The following is a 13,859-nucleotide window of genomic DNA, read 5'->3' on the forward strand; positions in this document are numbered from 1 at the left end:
ACTATTTTTGTCAAATGACAGTTTTAAGCAGAGTACGTAAATTTAGCAATTACCTTTTTATTAAAAATCTGTGGAGTATGTTGTGTTTTGGTTTTGTTTTGTTTTTTCTTCTCCAAATACATGCTTGTGACCTTAAAAACATCTTCAAAGTCAAAGAGAATATAATTATTAATCATCATCCTTGTAACTTAGTTCTGGAAAACAGATGTATATAATATTCACTGTAGCATCTTGCACGTTATCTGTGTAATCTTAATCTTGGACCAGCCACCTACTGCAAATTGTTGTCATGCAAAAAAGAAAGGCAACCTAAAAAAAAGCATATAGTTTGAACTACTTGACAAGAGATGAGCAGTGAGTACACAAATGCGAGTAGTGTGGAAAAGAGATGAGGAGTGAGTAAACAAATGGTACTTCTGACCTTCTGACAAGAAGATACATGTATCTTTTCCCAAATGCATTCCTTATCAAAGTTTTCAAATTTATCCTAAGAATTTTCAAGACCTGATAAAAACACTTCCATTTATTGCAGTGTTCTATGAAATTCTGTTAATTTTATCTTATGATGGTTATATCGTTTCTCATTATTCTCCAATTCAGACGCTGTTTTGTTTGATAGCAGACTCTGCTATGTCAATCTTGGCTATATTCTGTACTTAAGATGACTCCTATTGATAGGTTTCATATTGTTTTCATTTAAACGAAAATACACATACTTGTCAAATGTTAGGGATAATAGGAAGTATTTCAATTTTAATTTTGATTCTTGAAACTTGAGGGAGTTTTGGAGGCATTTTGATGTGATATGATAGGTCCAAGGTCAGACTTTATCCTGGTATTTTAAATTATTGGAGGGAGAAATAATTAATGTTAGTAGTAATAATAATTTTGAGTATCTGTCATCTGAAAAAGGAGCAAAAGGTACTCTACAGTAGAAACTGAACTGCAGTTTGAAGGGAGAATTTCTACTACTCAGTTTGACAATAGGAACTGTAGGACTGTGTGTACAAGAAGGAGGAGAAGGGAAAGAAGCACGTAAAATGGTACTGAGCATGCAAAATGGGGACATTTTTATGCTCAAGTTCTTCCATTTCCTGAATGTTTTCTGTATTCTGCTCTATGTGGCAAACTTTTCACAAAAATAAAGTTGCTTTGTGTGCTTCCAGTATCAACTAACTTAGTGCAAAAATACAAGGTTTTGTTTTTTAATTAAATGTAGTACTGAGAGTCATGGATTCTGCTTTTTTTTTTCTTAAAGCTTTACATGGATTCTTTAGGTTCTTAAAAAGGAACATTTAAATAGATTGTGAATCCATGGTTATCACAGTTAATATAAAGGCAGAAACAAATTTATGTGTCTTTCAGGCTTCTGCAAAGAATGATGTTTTAAAGGTCTGCAGGAAGGAATACGAGGTACGTGTATACATGTCTGGATGTATCTTATTAAAAATCAACTGTTTTATAAATTCTGTAAAAAGTATCTTGTAGAAGAGAGAAGGTCCAGTCTTCTTAAAACTGTATTTCTGGATATGCTCATTTTCATCCAAATGTAAATTAACTCTCTACAGTTTTTGTGAAAGTACAATCATTTTCTGTAAAAATGGCTTGTCTTGTTTTAGATTTGCATATACCTTAATTTGAATGAAAAAGATGCAATTTTCAAAATGGGAACATGGATTCCAAGCAAGTTTGTTTCATAGGAGTTCTGGTGAAAGCTGGCATTCATTGTGAGCATTCATTCTGTCAGAAACATTTTAGCCTCTATAGTGGGAGAATCAGCTTTAGAGTGACCTAAAGAGATAAACTCGGGAAATAATAACTTTTAAGTATCCTATCCTAATGTAAATAATTTCAAATGAATTTTTTGTACCATCAGTGAAACTATGAATGCTTGCAATTATTTTTACTGTTCTGCTCTTAAAATTAATCATCGGGATATTTTCAGAAATCTGCCTATGTCCTTTTTAACACATTTAATAGAAATGCTATTCTGCTAGGACTTCTTTAATCTGTTTCTTAATTAAAAGCCATATTCTTTCTCCTCCCTTTCATCTTTTTTCCTCTGCCTTGAATTAGGTAGTCCTGAATAAATCCTGTTCATAATCAAAAGTTAAGGATATTGGACAATTCTCTGTTCTCCTGATTTGGGCAGCATTGTAGCAAGTTTCCTATTTTTTCTGGGAAACATGATATTTTTTTTTTTTCCCTTTGATTGTTTTATCTAAATAATCTACGGAGTATTTTCATAGACTCTTCACTGTTGAAGTTACCATAGCTTGTTCTCTTAAAAATGAATTTTCATTTTAAGTAGTTCTGTCTCCTCTTACGCTATAATATGCTATGCCATCAACATCTGTAAACTTCTCCTCTGTTATGCTGGTCTGTTTCCTTCTTTTTTTCTGGATTTCTGCATTGCTGTAGGAGGTGGGCCAATATGGGTTGAAAGAGAACAAGAGAGGAAAGGTAAGAGATTAAAGAATGACTACAAAATGGTGATAGCCATCTTATTTACTTTTCCTAGTTCTTCTTTTTCCAGTTTTTATCTGGAATTTTGGAAAGTGGGTCCCTCAGTCTTATTCAGGAATGATCTTGCTGTTATTGTACCTTAACTCTATCTGTGCAACACTAAAGGAGAAGGAGGGAGAAAAATGATGGAAGAAGGAATCAGTTTTCTGGTTGGTGAAAAGAAGAACTTTTCTAATGAGCACTAAGAGCAGTAGATACTGATACTGTGTTAGGGATGGAAATTAAGTATCATCTGATGTGTTAGATCTTCAGTTCTTACAGAATTCTGTATCACAGTGGTTTTTCCTGTATATCTAGGCTTACAGGTACTGATAAGAAATAGTACTTACAATGCTCTCAAGAGGCCCGTTGGTTATATAAAGTTCAAGGGACTTTTGCCTAAGATAGGAGATTTAAAAAAATACTTCTGGAGAGAAACCTGCACTCTTCACACCCTAGTCATTCTTTCTCATTAAAAAAAAAAAATCTTGCTGTCTTGGTCACTGTGTCTTGCTCCTTCTGTAGTCTGTAAGTAGTTTCTGTGACTGGTAATGTGCTTTGTACTCGGATTGGCTGGAGAAGAAACTGAACTGAGGAGGAAGTGCGTAGTTAAAACTGAAAGAGATTACATATGATCAGAAACAGACTGTGAGTCACATAAATGCGATGTCATACACAGTGTGTTTGCCTTTGTGTTTAAGAATTTTTACTTCACTAAAAATGGGGATCCAATTTGAGAATTAGTGTATGATATAGATCATAGGGCTTGTTCATCAGCTCTCAAGTCTGTTATTGAGGCATTGAATATATAAGTACATGACATTTAGGTAAAAACTAGCTGAATTAACAATATAGAAGTGTAATTCCCTTTTTGTGAACACTCTCGTAGCTTACCAACTTTCATAGCTTGCTTACATACATAAGGATTTCCCAGAGGATTTTCACAAGCTTCTTACAGTAATTGGCTAAACTGTGCATAGTACTCTGTAATCCTTTGAGATTAGGGAAGCAACTTCATGAGTTACCCTTCAGCTTCTCACTGAAGCATGAAGAATGAGGTAAGTCTTCAAGGGTAGGACATAGGGTTCAGAGCAGTGATTAAAAACCTGAACTCAAAGCAGGGAGGTAGTTTGCTAAGTGGAGTCTCAGGTTATATAGTAGCAGAATCACAACAGCATTGACGTGACAGCTCTTCACAGGATTAATTAAAGATGCTTTTTTTCTGCTGATCCAATGGATTACTTTTACTGTAAATATTTATGAAGCTTGTGATTCTTCTAATTTGGAGATTTTAGACATTTTAGAAATAAATCATGTTGTAATAAACTATTCATTTTTGATCAGCGTATTGAAGATCGTGAGTCATATTAAATATATTTATTTTCAAGTGGCACTGCATACAGAAATGAAAAAATTTAACACAACTTGCTGAGTATTTTTAGTGTTACTGAAACGTACTTTATTTGCCTTCTTTTGAACGTTTATTCTGGTAGTTCTTTTCCCCATCTTCTGCTTCTCAAATACTCATTTTGTCATCTTCATTTTTTCTCTAGTTCTATGCATCTCAACTCTTATCTTTCACTCCTTCTTCCAGCTTTCTGCTATCCTGTTCACCTTCCTCTAAAAAGAAGGTAGGTAATAGTCAAAGGAAGAAGAAAAATGAAATGGAGACTGGATTGTATTTGGGATTTTCTGATTTTCCTGTTTTTAAAAGTTTTGTGTAAAGTTGAGGTTCATTTCTTGAAAAGACTGCATGGACTACATGCTTGGAGGAGTATCTGAAAACATTTTATAAAGCTTGAAATAAACTGCAAAAGCTTTATTGCATTTAAGGTCACTTTTCTTTCTTCTGTGCAAGGAAAGGGTAGTACTAAAATTGCCATTAGATTGCAGCTCTTGAGTCTCTACACTGCATACTGTGAGTTCACCTCTTTGCACATTAAGAACTTGATTTCTTATTTCAGGTGTACTAAATAAGACATTCAGACTTCTCTAGTTAATTGGCATCATGAGATCTTTGCAGCAGCTGAGCACCATTAACATCTGCTGTGCAGTCAAAATATAATTGGAAATGTTGCCAATTATTTAGCTTCTGCTCTTAAAACTATTTTTGACACATGGTAGTACATGCTTTTGATGTCCCTGGACTGTTTAAAGGTATTTTTGCTCTCACAGATTTGAGCACAGTTTGTCTTAATGTGACTTTGCTTTCTTACAGTTTTTAAATGCAGAATCTTCAAATGCAGTGCCTGCAGTTTCACGTGCTGTAATAGGGATTCAGAAAAGTATTCACTGTGCTACCCTATTGGCTTTACTTTCTAGGGTCATACAGTCCTGCTTTACACAGAGGTTTAGTGAATGCTGGCTACTAATTGACCTTTCTGAAAAATGCAGTCAGCAAATTTTCATTCTTGTCTAAACGTTTGTGCAGATCACTCAGAGACAATAGATTATAACTCAAGGAGCTATTTAGAACAACATTCATGAAAAGGTTCCAGTACAGTTTTAATGAACTGCTAAGGCACAGGGCTGTGTGTGGCCTCTGTAAGTACTACTTAATGAATTCAGGGTGGACTCTGACCATATGCTATACATTGTAGATACTATTATTGTCATCTTACTTTTTGGTGCTTTTTGTCTCTATTTTCTACTGTTCAAAGAAGGTTGATAGAATACTCAATGATCTTCCCAAAATTTAAGTTTCAGTGATTTTTTGTTCTGCCTGACTATACAAGTGTTCTCACTTCTTTACTGGTTTACATAATTGAGGAAAATCTTGGCCTTATTTGTTAATTTAAAGTTATCAGATGTGCAACATCATTTGAAACTTCAGCTGACTCCACTAAACCTCAGTACATTGCCTTCTGACTTTATCTTGTGTTGCTAAATTCAAAGATTAAATGAAGTCAAGGAGAGATTAACAGAACTTTCATTGCTGTTCTCAGAGCGAAGCATTTTGTTTCCTAGTGTATTTGTAATACTTCTAAATTAAGATGGCCTTAATTGGATAGGATCTATATTCAAATAGTTAACATCATTAAGTTGCCCAAGATAAGAGTACTAAACTTATTTTTCTGCCAGAGTTAGCAAAATACAGATACCATGATAAATTTTAGGGAGGAAAATAATCTTTGTTTTTTAGCAAAACACTCTTCATTTCTGGTGTGAAAGAACAGCTTTGCTATCACTTTTCACTCAAGACACAAGAAGCAGCCATTTAGAAAAAACGCACTTATAACATAAAAGCATACCTTAAAATGCAGAAGACTTCTTCCTTTAGCAAAATGTTCTGTTTGTGTTTGTGTGCATGCATTTTGGTTTTTGAGCCGTTACCTGCAGCTGATGAGCTCCAAAAAGAGCGAAACCAGTTAGGTCCTGCAGTACTGGCTAAAATCTTTCTTCAGGGAGATTCTGATGAGGAAGACTGGACAATATTCTCTGCTGGATAAACTTCAGTTGCCTTTTTCAATTTCCATAACACCAAAAGATCTTTGGGACTGTTTTCTTTAAGGCATACATGGTTCTGCTGTGTGTGTCTGCCTACCACTTTCCATTCCTTCGCTTACAGTCTCACTGGCTTTAATTGCCAGTTTCAGCAACATTTGGTTTTAAAAAGAAGTCTGAAAGAAGGGATTAATGCACAAGTAAAATAATTATGTTTGTGTTTTATACATTTCAATGTTGCCATCTTTGTTCTCTTAACATTTTATATACAAATCAAAAATGGAGTATCAAACTGTGTGTGTAAACGGTTGTGCCTTTTTATACTCGTTTTCCCAGATTTTGATGACTTAGTCATTCCTTTAAAAAGAACGTCCTTTTCTGCTCTTTTTTTCGTGGGTTTTGTTTTGTTTTTCCTTACCTACATCTCTGTTTTATCTTTAGCTTTGTTTTCTCTGTCTTTCTCTTCTGACAGTTCACTAGCAGATTCAGAAGGAAGCTCGAGTGAGCAGAAAAGCTGATAATTCCTTAAATATGAGTGCTGGTTTACTGGAGATGGACACTAACACTGTGTTCTGTAATGAAGTTATAGTTAGTAATTCAAATCAGACTGACTGTCTAATGCTGTTATCAGCTTTATTTACAAGCAGGTGTCTACACACTACTTTTTTTTTTCCTTTAAGATTCTCTCATGTCTGTATAGCTACACTCCACGCATGTGTACTTTCTGGGAAACTGAACAATTACCCAGACCTACAAAAAGAGCAAAGTCAGCACCCAAACTAGCACTGTGTTCTGTGGTGCCTATAGGCACACCAGTTTCGTAAAATACGGTGAGTTGCTTTAACAACTCAGTGCAGTTGAAGCTCTTCCCGTTCCTTCCTGCACCTGCCCATTCTCCACACACATTCCCTCACACTGGTAGCCATACAAATATACTTCTTCTTACCTTACCCTGCATCTGGCAGGTCCTTCTAAAAGATGACATCTAAAAGATTATTCTATTCTATTCTAACGTAGTATTATACCTGTTGAAATTGCTGATTTAAATTCCTAGGAAATGAAAAAAAGGAGTTTTCAACAGGATCACTGAGAAAAATCAGGTCATGAGATGATGATTAGTGCCAGAGCTGGTGTAAAGGCACACACAAGACTATACAGCCGGGAACAGGGAGAGAAGAGTTGAAAACAGGATGGAAAAGAGAAGACCACCTCATCTTAAGAGAAATATGAGCCTTATTACAATGATTCAGCAGTCCGTGGAACTGTAGTTTCAAAGTACAGAAAGAAGACGACTTATTATCTGGTTAGGGTATCCTGCTTGTGTAAAATCAGTGTATAAAATTGCTATAAGAAAATAATTTTGTCTCAACTTGAGCCCTTCTTTAGAGACAGAATGTTGGTAGACACCGTAATCTTCTCAACATTCTTCTCTGGTTTCTGTGTAGTTACAAGCTGCAATCTGAGCTAACAGGGCCAATGACACAGCTATCCCTGAATTGCTTTTGTAACACTCTAGTTACTGTTTTGTAACATTCTGCTTCTAAATAACATGACAATTTTTAGCTGAGTTTACAGCAGCATTATGTCATGATTCTTAAGCATGGCCAAATACTTCAGTATATCCAGGACAGACTTCAGCCTTTTCAAGAACCTCTACTGTCTCAGTGCACTAATTAATAAAGTCACAGCATTGCTTTCTACCTGGCTGGCTTGTATGCCACCTTCTAGTGCTTGATACAGGGTGGGCATGGAGAAGTCTAATTTCAGCACCTTCTGAGGACAATAAGTTTTGGGTCAAAGTGATGTTATGTATGGCAATTTCTGTCTGACAGTTGTTTCTTTTTTCATACGTGGAAGGTCCCAAAGAAGCCAGATGGCCCCATTGAAACAGTGACTTTCTGGTAACCATTGTCTGGCAGAGACAGAATGTAAGGTGCTGTAAATATGACATGAGCCTTTAGGCAACAGTATAAATCAGTTCTTAACCAAATGTAGAATGGTGATTCTCTACATGTTCTGTTTCCCTGAGTTCTCTTGTCCTTCATCTGTGTTACATAGATGAATGGGTGACAGGATTTGCTTTGTGGGCAGTAAAAGGGAAAATCTGAAGTGGGTCAGATGAAAATGGGCCGCTGAGATGAGGAGTGTTGCTCCAAATTCATTCTCAGTCTCAGAAAAATTATGCAGTGTCTGTGCTATTGGGAGAAAATATCTAAAATTTGGCAGAGGATATTAGAAGTGTGAAAATAAAATGTCTGAGTTGTTACTTTGTGAGGTTTTGGGTGTTATTTTATGTAAGGCAGACTTTTGAACTTTTGTACAAAGTGTTCTCAATAGACGTGTGCTTTTATTCATGATGACTAAAATTATAAGTAGCTGGTGTTCATGGAAAACCAACTTAAATTTTCAAGTTAGATTTGTGTTTATTCTCTTAAGGTCATTATATCAGTGCCACATGGTTTACCCATGTTTTAAATTCTTTTCTGACTGTAAATAAAGTGGCACTGCTCACTACAGTATTGGGACTGTCCTCTTTAAAATCTTGCATTTAACTGTTAACATGTTTGACTATCAAAAAATATACTATCCAAAAGATGATATAATTGCGAGACTATAGAAAACAGTATTGTGGCACTGTGGTTTACATGGCATAAGGAATAATTGGCAAGTTGGAACTTGTGATTTAAAATACAGCATGAAATAACATCGTTGATGGCATGATGCAACCTGAAATATCAAGGCTTAATTCCTTTCAAATCTAAGTTAAAATGTGAGTTTTCCGTGTTTTGGTACAGTAAATAATTCTTTTGGATCTTCAGATTTTCATCAGGACTGTCTATGCAGGAATGCAGACTAATTTGAATGCTAATTCATACACAGGGAACCAATCTGTGTGCTGAAGTGCTTATTCTTAAACAACAGAAAAGGGGATGATGGAAAAATAACATTTTTAAAAATAATCATGTTTTTACTTGGGTATTGACAAAACTTGCATGAGGAAAAAAAAACTAAAAAGGGAAAGTGGGATTGTAGAATTTTCCATTTCTCTGGTAGAATACATGTGCTTAATGAGTAGTGGAAGTCAGATATGGAGGTGGTTCAAATTTCTCATCTTTTTCACAATCGTATTTTCAAGTCTTTGATACGTGGCAAGTACTTTTTTCAATTTCAACCTCATGACTTCATCTTTTCACAGAGTTCTGGAAAGCTTATGTGCAATACCTATTTTTTAAGAGATGTGTTTTTTCAGTGTGGGGAAGCCTGTGGTTGTTTTGGATAAGAGTTCAATAGTCGTGAGGAAGGTGATTCTGCCCTGCTACTCTGCTCCAGTGAGACCCCACCTGGAGTACTGCATACAGCTCTGGAGCCCTCAGTACAAGAAAGACAGGGACCTGTTGGAGAGGGTCTAGAGGAGGGCACCAAAATTATCAGAGGATTGGAACACCTCTGTTATGAGGACAGGCTGAGACACTTGAAGTTGTTCAGCCTGGAGAAGAGAAGGCTGTGGGGACCCCTTCTTGTGGCCTTTCAGTACTTCCAAGGGACCTATGAGAAAGATGGGGACAGACTTTTTAGCAGGGCCTGTTGCAACAGGACAAGGGGTGATGGCTTTAAACTAAAGGAGGGGAGATTCAGGCTAGATGTGAGGAAGAAATGTTTTACAGTAAGGGTGGTGAAATACTGGAACAGGTTGCCCACAGAGGTGGTAAACACCCCATCCCTGGAAACATTCAAGGCCAGGCTGGATGGGGCTCTGAGCATCCTGATCTAGTTGAAGATGTCCCTGCTCATTGCAGGGGGGTTGGACTAGATGATCTTTGAAGGTCCTTTCTAACCCAAACTATTCCATGATTGTTCTGTGGATTAGAGTCCTCTGAAACATAACAGCAGGGTGTATGTGTTTCTTCTGCCGTTTAGCATGTTATATATCCCCCAACTGTGCCTTTCTGGCAGCAGTTCGAGGGAGTTGACAGCATGCTTTAGCTTTGAAGATGTAGTGTTGAGTTAGTTGAGATTTTTCTGCTTGCATGTGTGCATCTGTGCGAGTTCTCCTTTTTTTTTTCCCCCCCATAGAATCTTTGAAATTATTTTATTAGAAAAAAAAAATAATGGGACATCCTATTATAGCATGCTGTTTCTAAATCAGTCCAGGAAGGTCTTCCTATTTATTTTCTTGAATATTTACCTGTTTTATTATGAGTACACACAGAACTCTGATGACCCTGATCTTTTAATTTACTGCTTTCAGTGTTTATCTATAGTGGTTTTGTTTTAATCCAATCTAATTGGAACAAATAATAACAAAGATAGATTTATTAGCTCAGTATAAGAAATTACTGGATACTTAAATATTTATTTGCAGTTTTCTGGCTTATAACGCTATTTTTGTTTTGATTTCAGAATGCTCTCTTTAGTTGTATTAACAGAAATGAAAGTAAGTATGTAATGAATAGCTTGTCTTTTTTGTTTTTCATTTATATCGTTCTATCCTTGTTTTTCTAAAATATAGGTAAATTCCGTAGGTGTACGTAGGCACAAGTTACATGGATTCAGTTCCATCGAAGGACAAACCACCTGCATGAATTTTCTTGCTCAAGTGATAAGGGGCAGTTCATATAATTTATATCAGTTTTTAATTTGTGTATCTGTATTTGTTTTTTTCTGTCCTATTCTGATGACTCCTTAGAAGCTGATTTTTTCCTTCTGTTTTGTTCATTTGATCAGTGTTAAGTAACAAAATTAAATGCATAGATGAAATCTTTCACTATGCAAGTGTTTTGTTGCCTGATGTCTATATAAAATGAGATCAGTGTCTCAGAATGAACTGTAGTGAAAATATCAAATGTGAATCATGATAGCATCTGTCTTTTTCTGAATGAGTTTTAGGATACTACTCTCATTTATTTGTTTACTATTAATATTTGTCTAATAATTCAATTATAGGACAAGTCTGGTTACCTTAAATAAGGACAAAATGGCTGAAGATAAAATTCAGCCAACTTGCTGGTGTCTTGAACTTGATTTCAAAACAGCTTTAGGGACTTTTTTTCTCCAGCCAAAGAAACAAATGTAATTTGGCTGGTTCCAAATATTCCTAGTCATTCTGTAGACAGATTATTTTAATAGGCCATAGAAAAATGTCTTCATGTTTTTCACAGTAATACCTTGAGCATCATTTTGTGTGGTACAGACTTGATCATTTCTTCATTTCTCTGTGTAGGAACCCATTGATTTTTCTGTTGTTGATTTTTTTTTTTCTTTTTTTTTTTTTTCCCTCCCAGTGGGGTCAGTCTGTTGCAGTTATGCAGGTCATCATACGAACTGTCGGGAATATTGTCAAGCAATTTTTCGGACAGACTCTTCTCCAGGTCCCTCACAAATTAAAGCAGTTGAAAATTACTGTGCATCTATTAGCCCTCAGCTTATACACTGTGTGAACAACTATACACAGTCATATCCAATGAGAAATCCTACAGATAGTAAGTATAAAAGACCCTTCTTTACTGAAATTTTTAAAAAGTACTGAAAATGTTTGACAATTTTATGCAATTTTTATATAAAATGTGTTATTGTGTAAGTTTATTGTATAAATTGTATTAATGTGTTTCTATATTATAATTGTAATTATATTAATTTATACAATGATAACTTTTGTTTGCAGGTGCTTTATTGATTTGTATTTTTTTAATTCTACGTATTGGTGGCGATTTTTTTCCCAGAGTTGATTCTGTTTGCGTTTAAAAGAAGCAATGTTATTTTTAATTTTTTAACAGGTTTGTATTGCTGTGATAGAGCAGAAGACTATGCGTGTCAGACTGCTTGTAAAAGAATTCTAATGTCAATGAAAACAGAGCTTGAAATTGTTGATGGACTTATAGAAGGCTGTAAAACAATGCCTCTCCCTCAGGACCCACTTTGGCAATGTTTTCTTGAGAGTTCAAGATCTATTCACCCAGGAGTCACTGTGCACCCTCCACCTTCCACGGGCCTTGATGGAGCTAAGCTCCATTGCTGTTCTAAAGCAAATTCTTCCACATGTAGGTCAGTATCTCTCTACCCTCATTTACAATTGTGAAAATGCTTCAGAAGTTGTCTTATATCAGGCCTTTGCCTGAATCCTGCTATGTACATCAAATAAAGTGTTCTGTGTATTCTTAGAACAAGTACAGGTTTAGGTAATCAGCTGGATGTCACATTCTGATCAATACTTAGTTTGTATCTCAAAAAATACTGTTCCATAAGAGGAATCACACTTTTCTCACTTTTAGCAATGGCTTATAGCAGACACACTAAGTTGATGAAACCTATACATTTCTTGTGGGCGTAATATTGCAACAGGATGAAGAGGCCTTAACTGGCTAAATAGAGCCAAAGGGACAGTAAACTGCACAAACTCAAGTACCCAGTTGCTGCACGTTAAAACCTTAGCAGTATTCCTTACTAGATGCTATTCAGATATTTGTCAATAAAAAATAACTTAGGTTATTTAACAATTAAATAATGGAACTAACTATTCCAACATTAAAAAAAAAATCTGCCAATAGTTGCATGCTTGCAAATAACTGTAATTGGAGCATTTTTAGTTTAGAGTGGCTGTCTATCCACTTTAAAAGTAGAGCATTGTTGCATTTAAAATGCATCAATATCTCAAAATAAGTTCCAAACATTTATTTTTGAGCTGTTGTTTCCTTTTGTATCAAAAACAAAACAACAGATCCTGAATGTGACAGAATCTTACAATGAGTTTAGTAGTAGAGTCCTTAGAACATCATAGCATAGGGCAGCCTATATAATATCTTTTAGTTGCTTGCTTTGAGAATGAATTCTTAAAATGGATACTTCTTTCATGTTTTTAATATGCAATAGATTTTAATAGTAGAGTGAAGTTCCATTACCTCCAGTTGGGATGGAAGGTGTGGGAACAGTTGTATTTTGTAGGATACTGCTGTGAAGAAAGTGGCTTGGGTATTGCTATTGCTGGCACCAGGAAGCATCTCAAACACAAGCCACAAAGAGTACACCTATTTCCAACATCAAGGAAAAAGGAGAAACGTATTTTGCTTGCCAATCATTTCTGCAGGAGAAGGTGTGATTTGAAGTTATCCATTATCATGTCCACCTAGATTTATTACAAGTAAAATTAGCTGTGATAGTTTTCACCTCAAAGTAATTAGTTGAGATTTCCAGATACTACATTTTTATTGGATATTGCAGTTTAGTAGTCCGAATTCTTTCAGTCTTACTAGCTTAAAGATTTGCTAGCATTCTTAAGCAAAACCGGAGAACAATGAAATGGGGTTATTTGCTTTGAGCACAACATTTGGATACTCTTGCAGACTTCGTAGGTGCTAGCACAATCTTCTACAGTGAGCATAGGCTGTTGTGACCAGCAAAGAAATGAAAGGCTCTGTTATATCTGAATGACTGCTGGTTTTTTAATTTTATTTTCTTCATCTATTTTTTTTCAGAGAGCTCTGCACTAAACTTTATAGCACCAGCTGGGGCAATTCACAGAGCTGGCAAGAATTTGATCGCTTTTGTGAGTATAATGCAGTAGAAGTTTCCATGTTGACCTGTTTAGCAGATGTACGAGAACCTTGTCAGCTGGGCTGTAGAAATCTTACTTACTGCACTAATTTTAATAACAGGTAGGAGAGAGACACTGAATATTTTATAAAGGAATTCCTGTGTTTTGATTTAAAAAATAAAATGTGTTTCATGCTTATTTTGAGATTGTATGTAGTTCTCTTTCTGTAAATACTACTTTAGATAAATTTAAAATAAATAGTTTTACTTTAGAATAAACTTTTGGAAATGTAGTTAACAACAGGCATAACAAAATTTAGAAGAATAAAACCTAACCCATGAACTTGTAAAATGTCATCATGGATTAGCAGCATATTCCTCTG

The 13,859-nt window shown here is 35.4% G+C and overlaps 1 protein-coding gene across 5 annotated transcripts in view; it reads left to right on the forward strand.

Annotated features, from left to right (window-relative positions):
* RECK (reversion inducing cysteine rich protein with kazal motifs) overlaps window positions 1–13,859 on the forward strand; it is a 60,400-nt gene that overhangs the window by 23,578 nt on the left and 22,963 nt on the right. For 3 of the 5 annotated variants that reach the window (XM_065628193.1, XM_065628195.1, XM_065628194.1), the window contains 5 exons: window positions 1,366–1,413; window positions 10,351–10,384; window positions 11,232–11,429; window positions 11,724–11,991; window positions 13,419–13,598. In XM_065628193.1, coding sequence (XP_065484265.1) covers window positions 1,366–1,413; window positions 10,351–10,384; window positions 11,232–11,429; window positions 11,724–11,991; window positions 13,419–13,598 — 728 coding nt within the window. Of the gene's footprint in view, window positions 1–1,365; window positions 1,414–2,421; window positions 2,464–4,058; window positions 4,137–6,635; window positions 7,253–7,806; window positions 7,883–10,350; window positions 10,385–11,231; window positions 11,430–11,723; window positions 11,992–13,418; window positions 13,599–13,859 lie in introns of those variants that run through there. The other 2 variants (XM_065628197.1, XM_065628196.1) reach the window with 2 other exon arrangements.

Source organism: Caloenas nicobarica, chromosome 2 (assembly GCF_036013445.1).
Source record: "Caloenas nicobarica isolate bCalNic1 chromosome 2, bCalNic1.hap1, whole genome shotgun sequence".
NCBI lineage: Eukaryota > Metazoa > Chordata > Aves > Columbiformes > Columbidae > Caloenas > Caloenas nicobarica.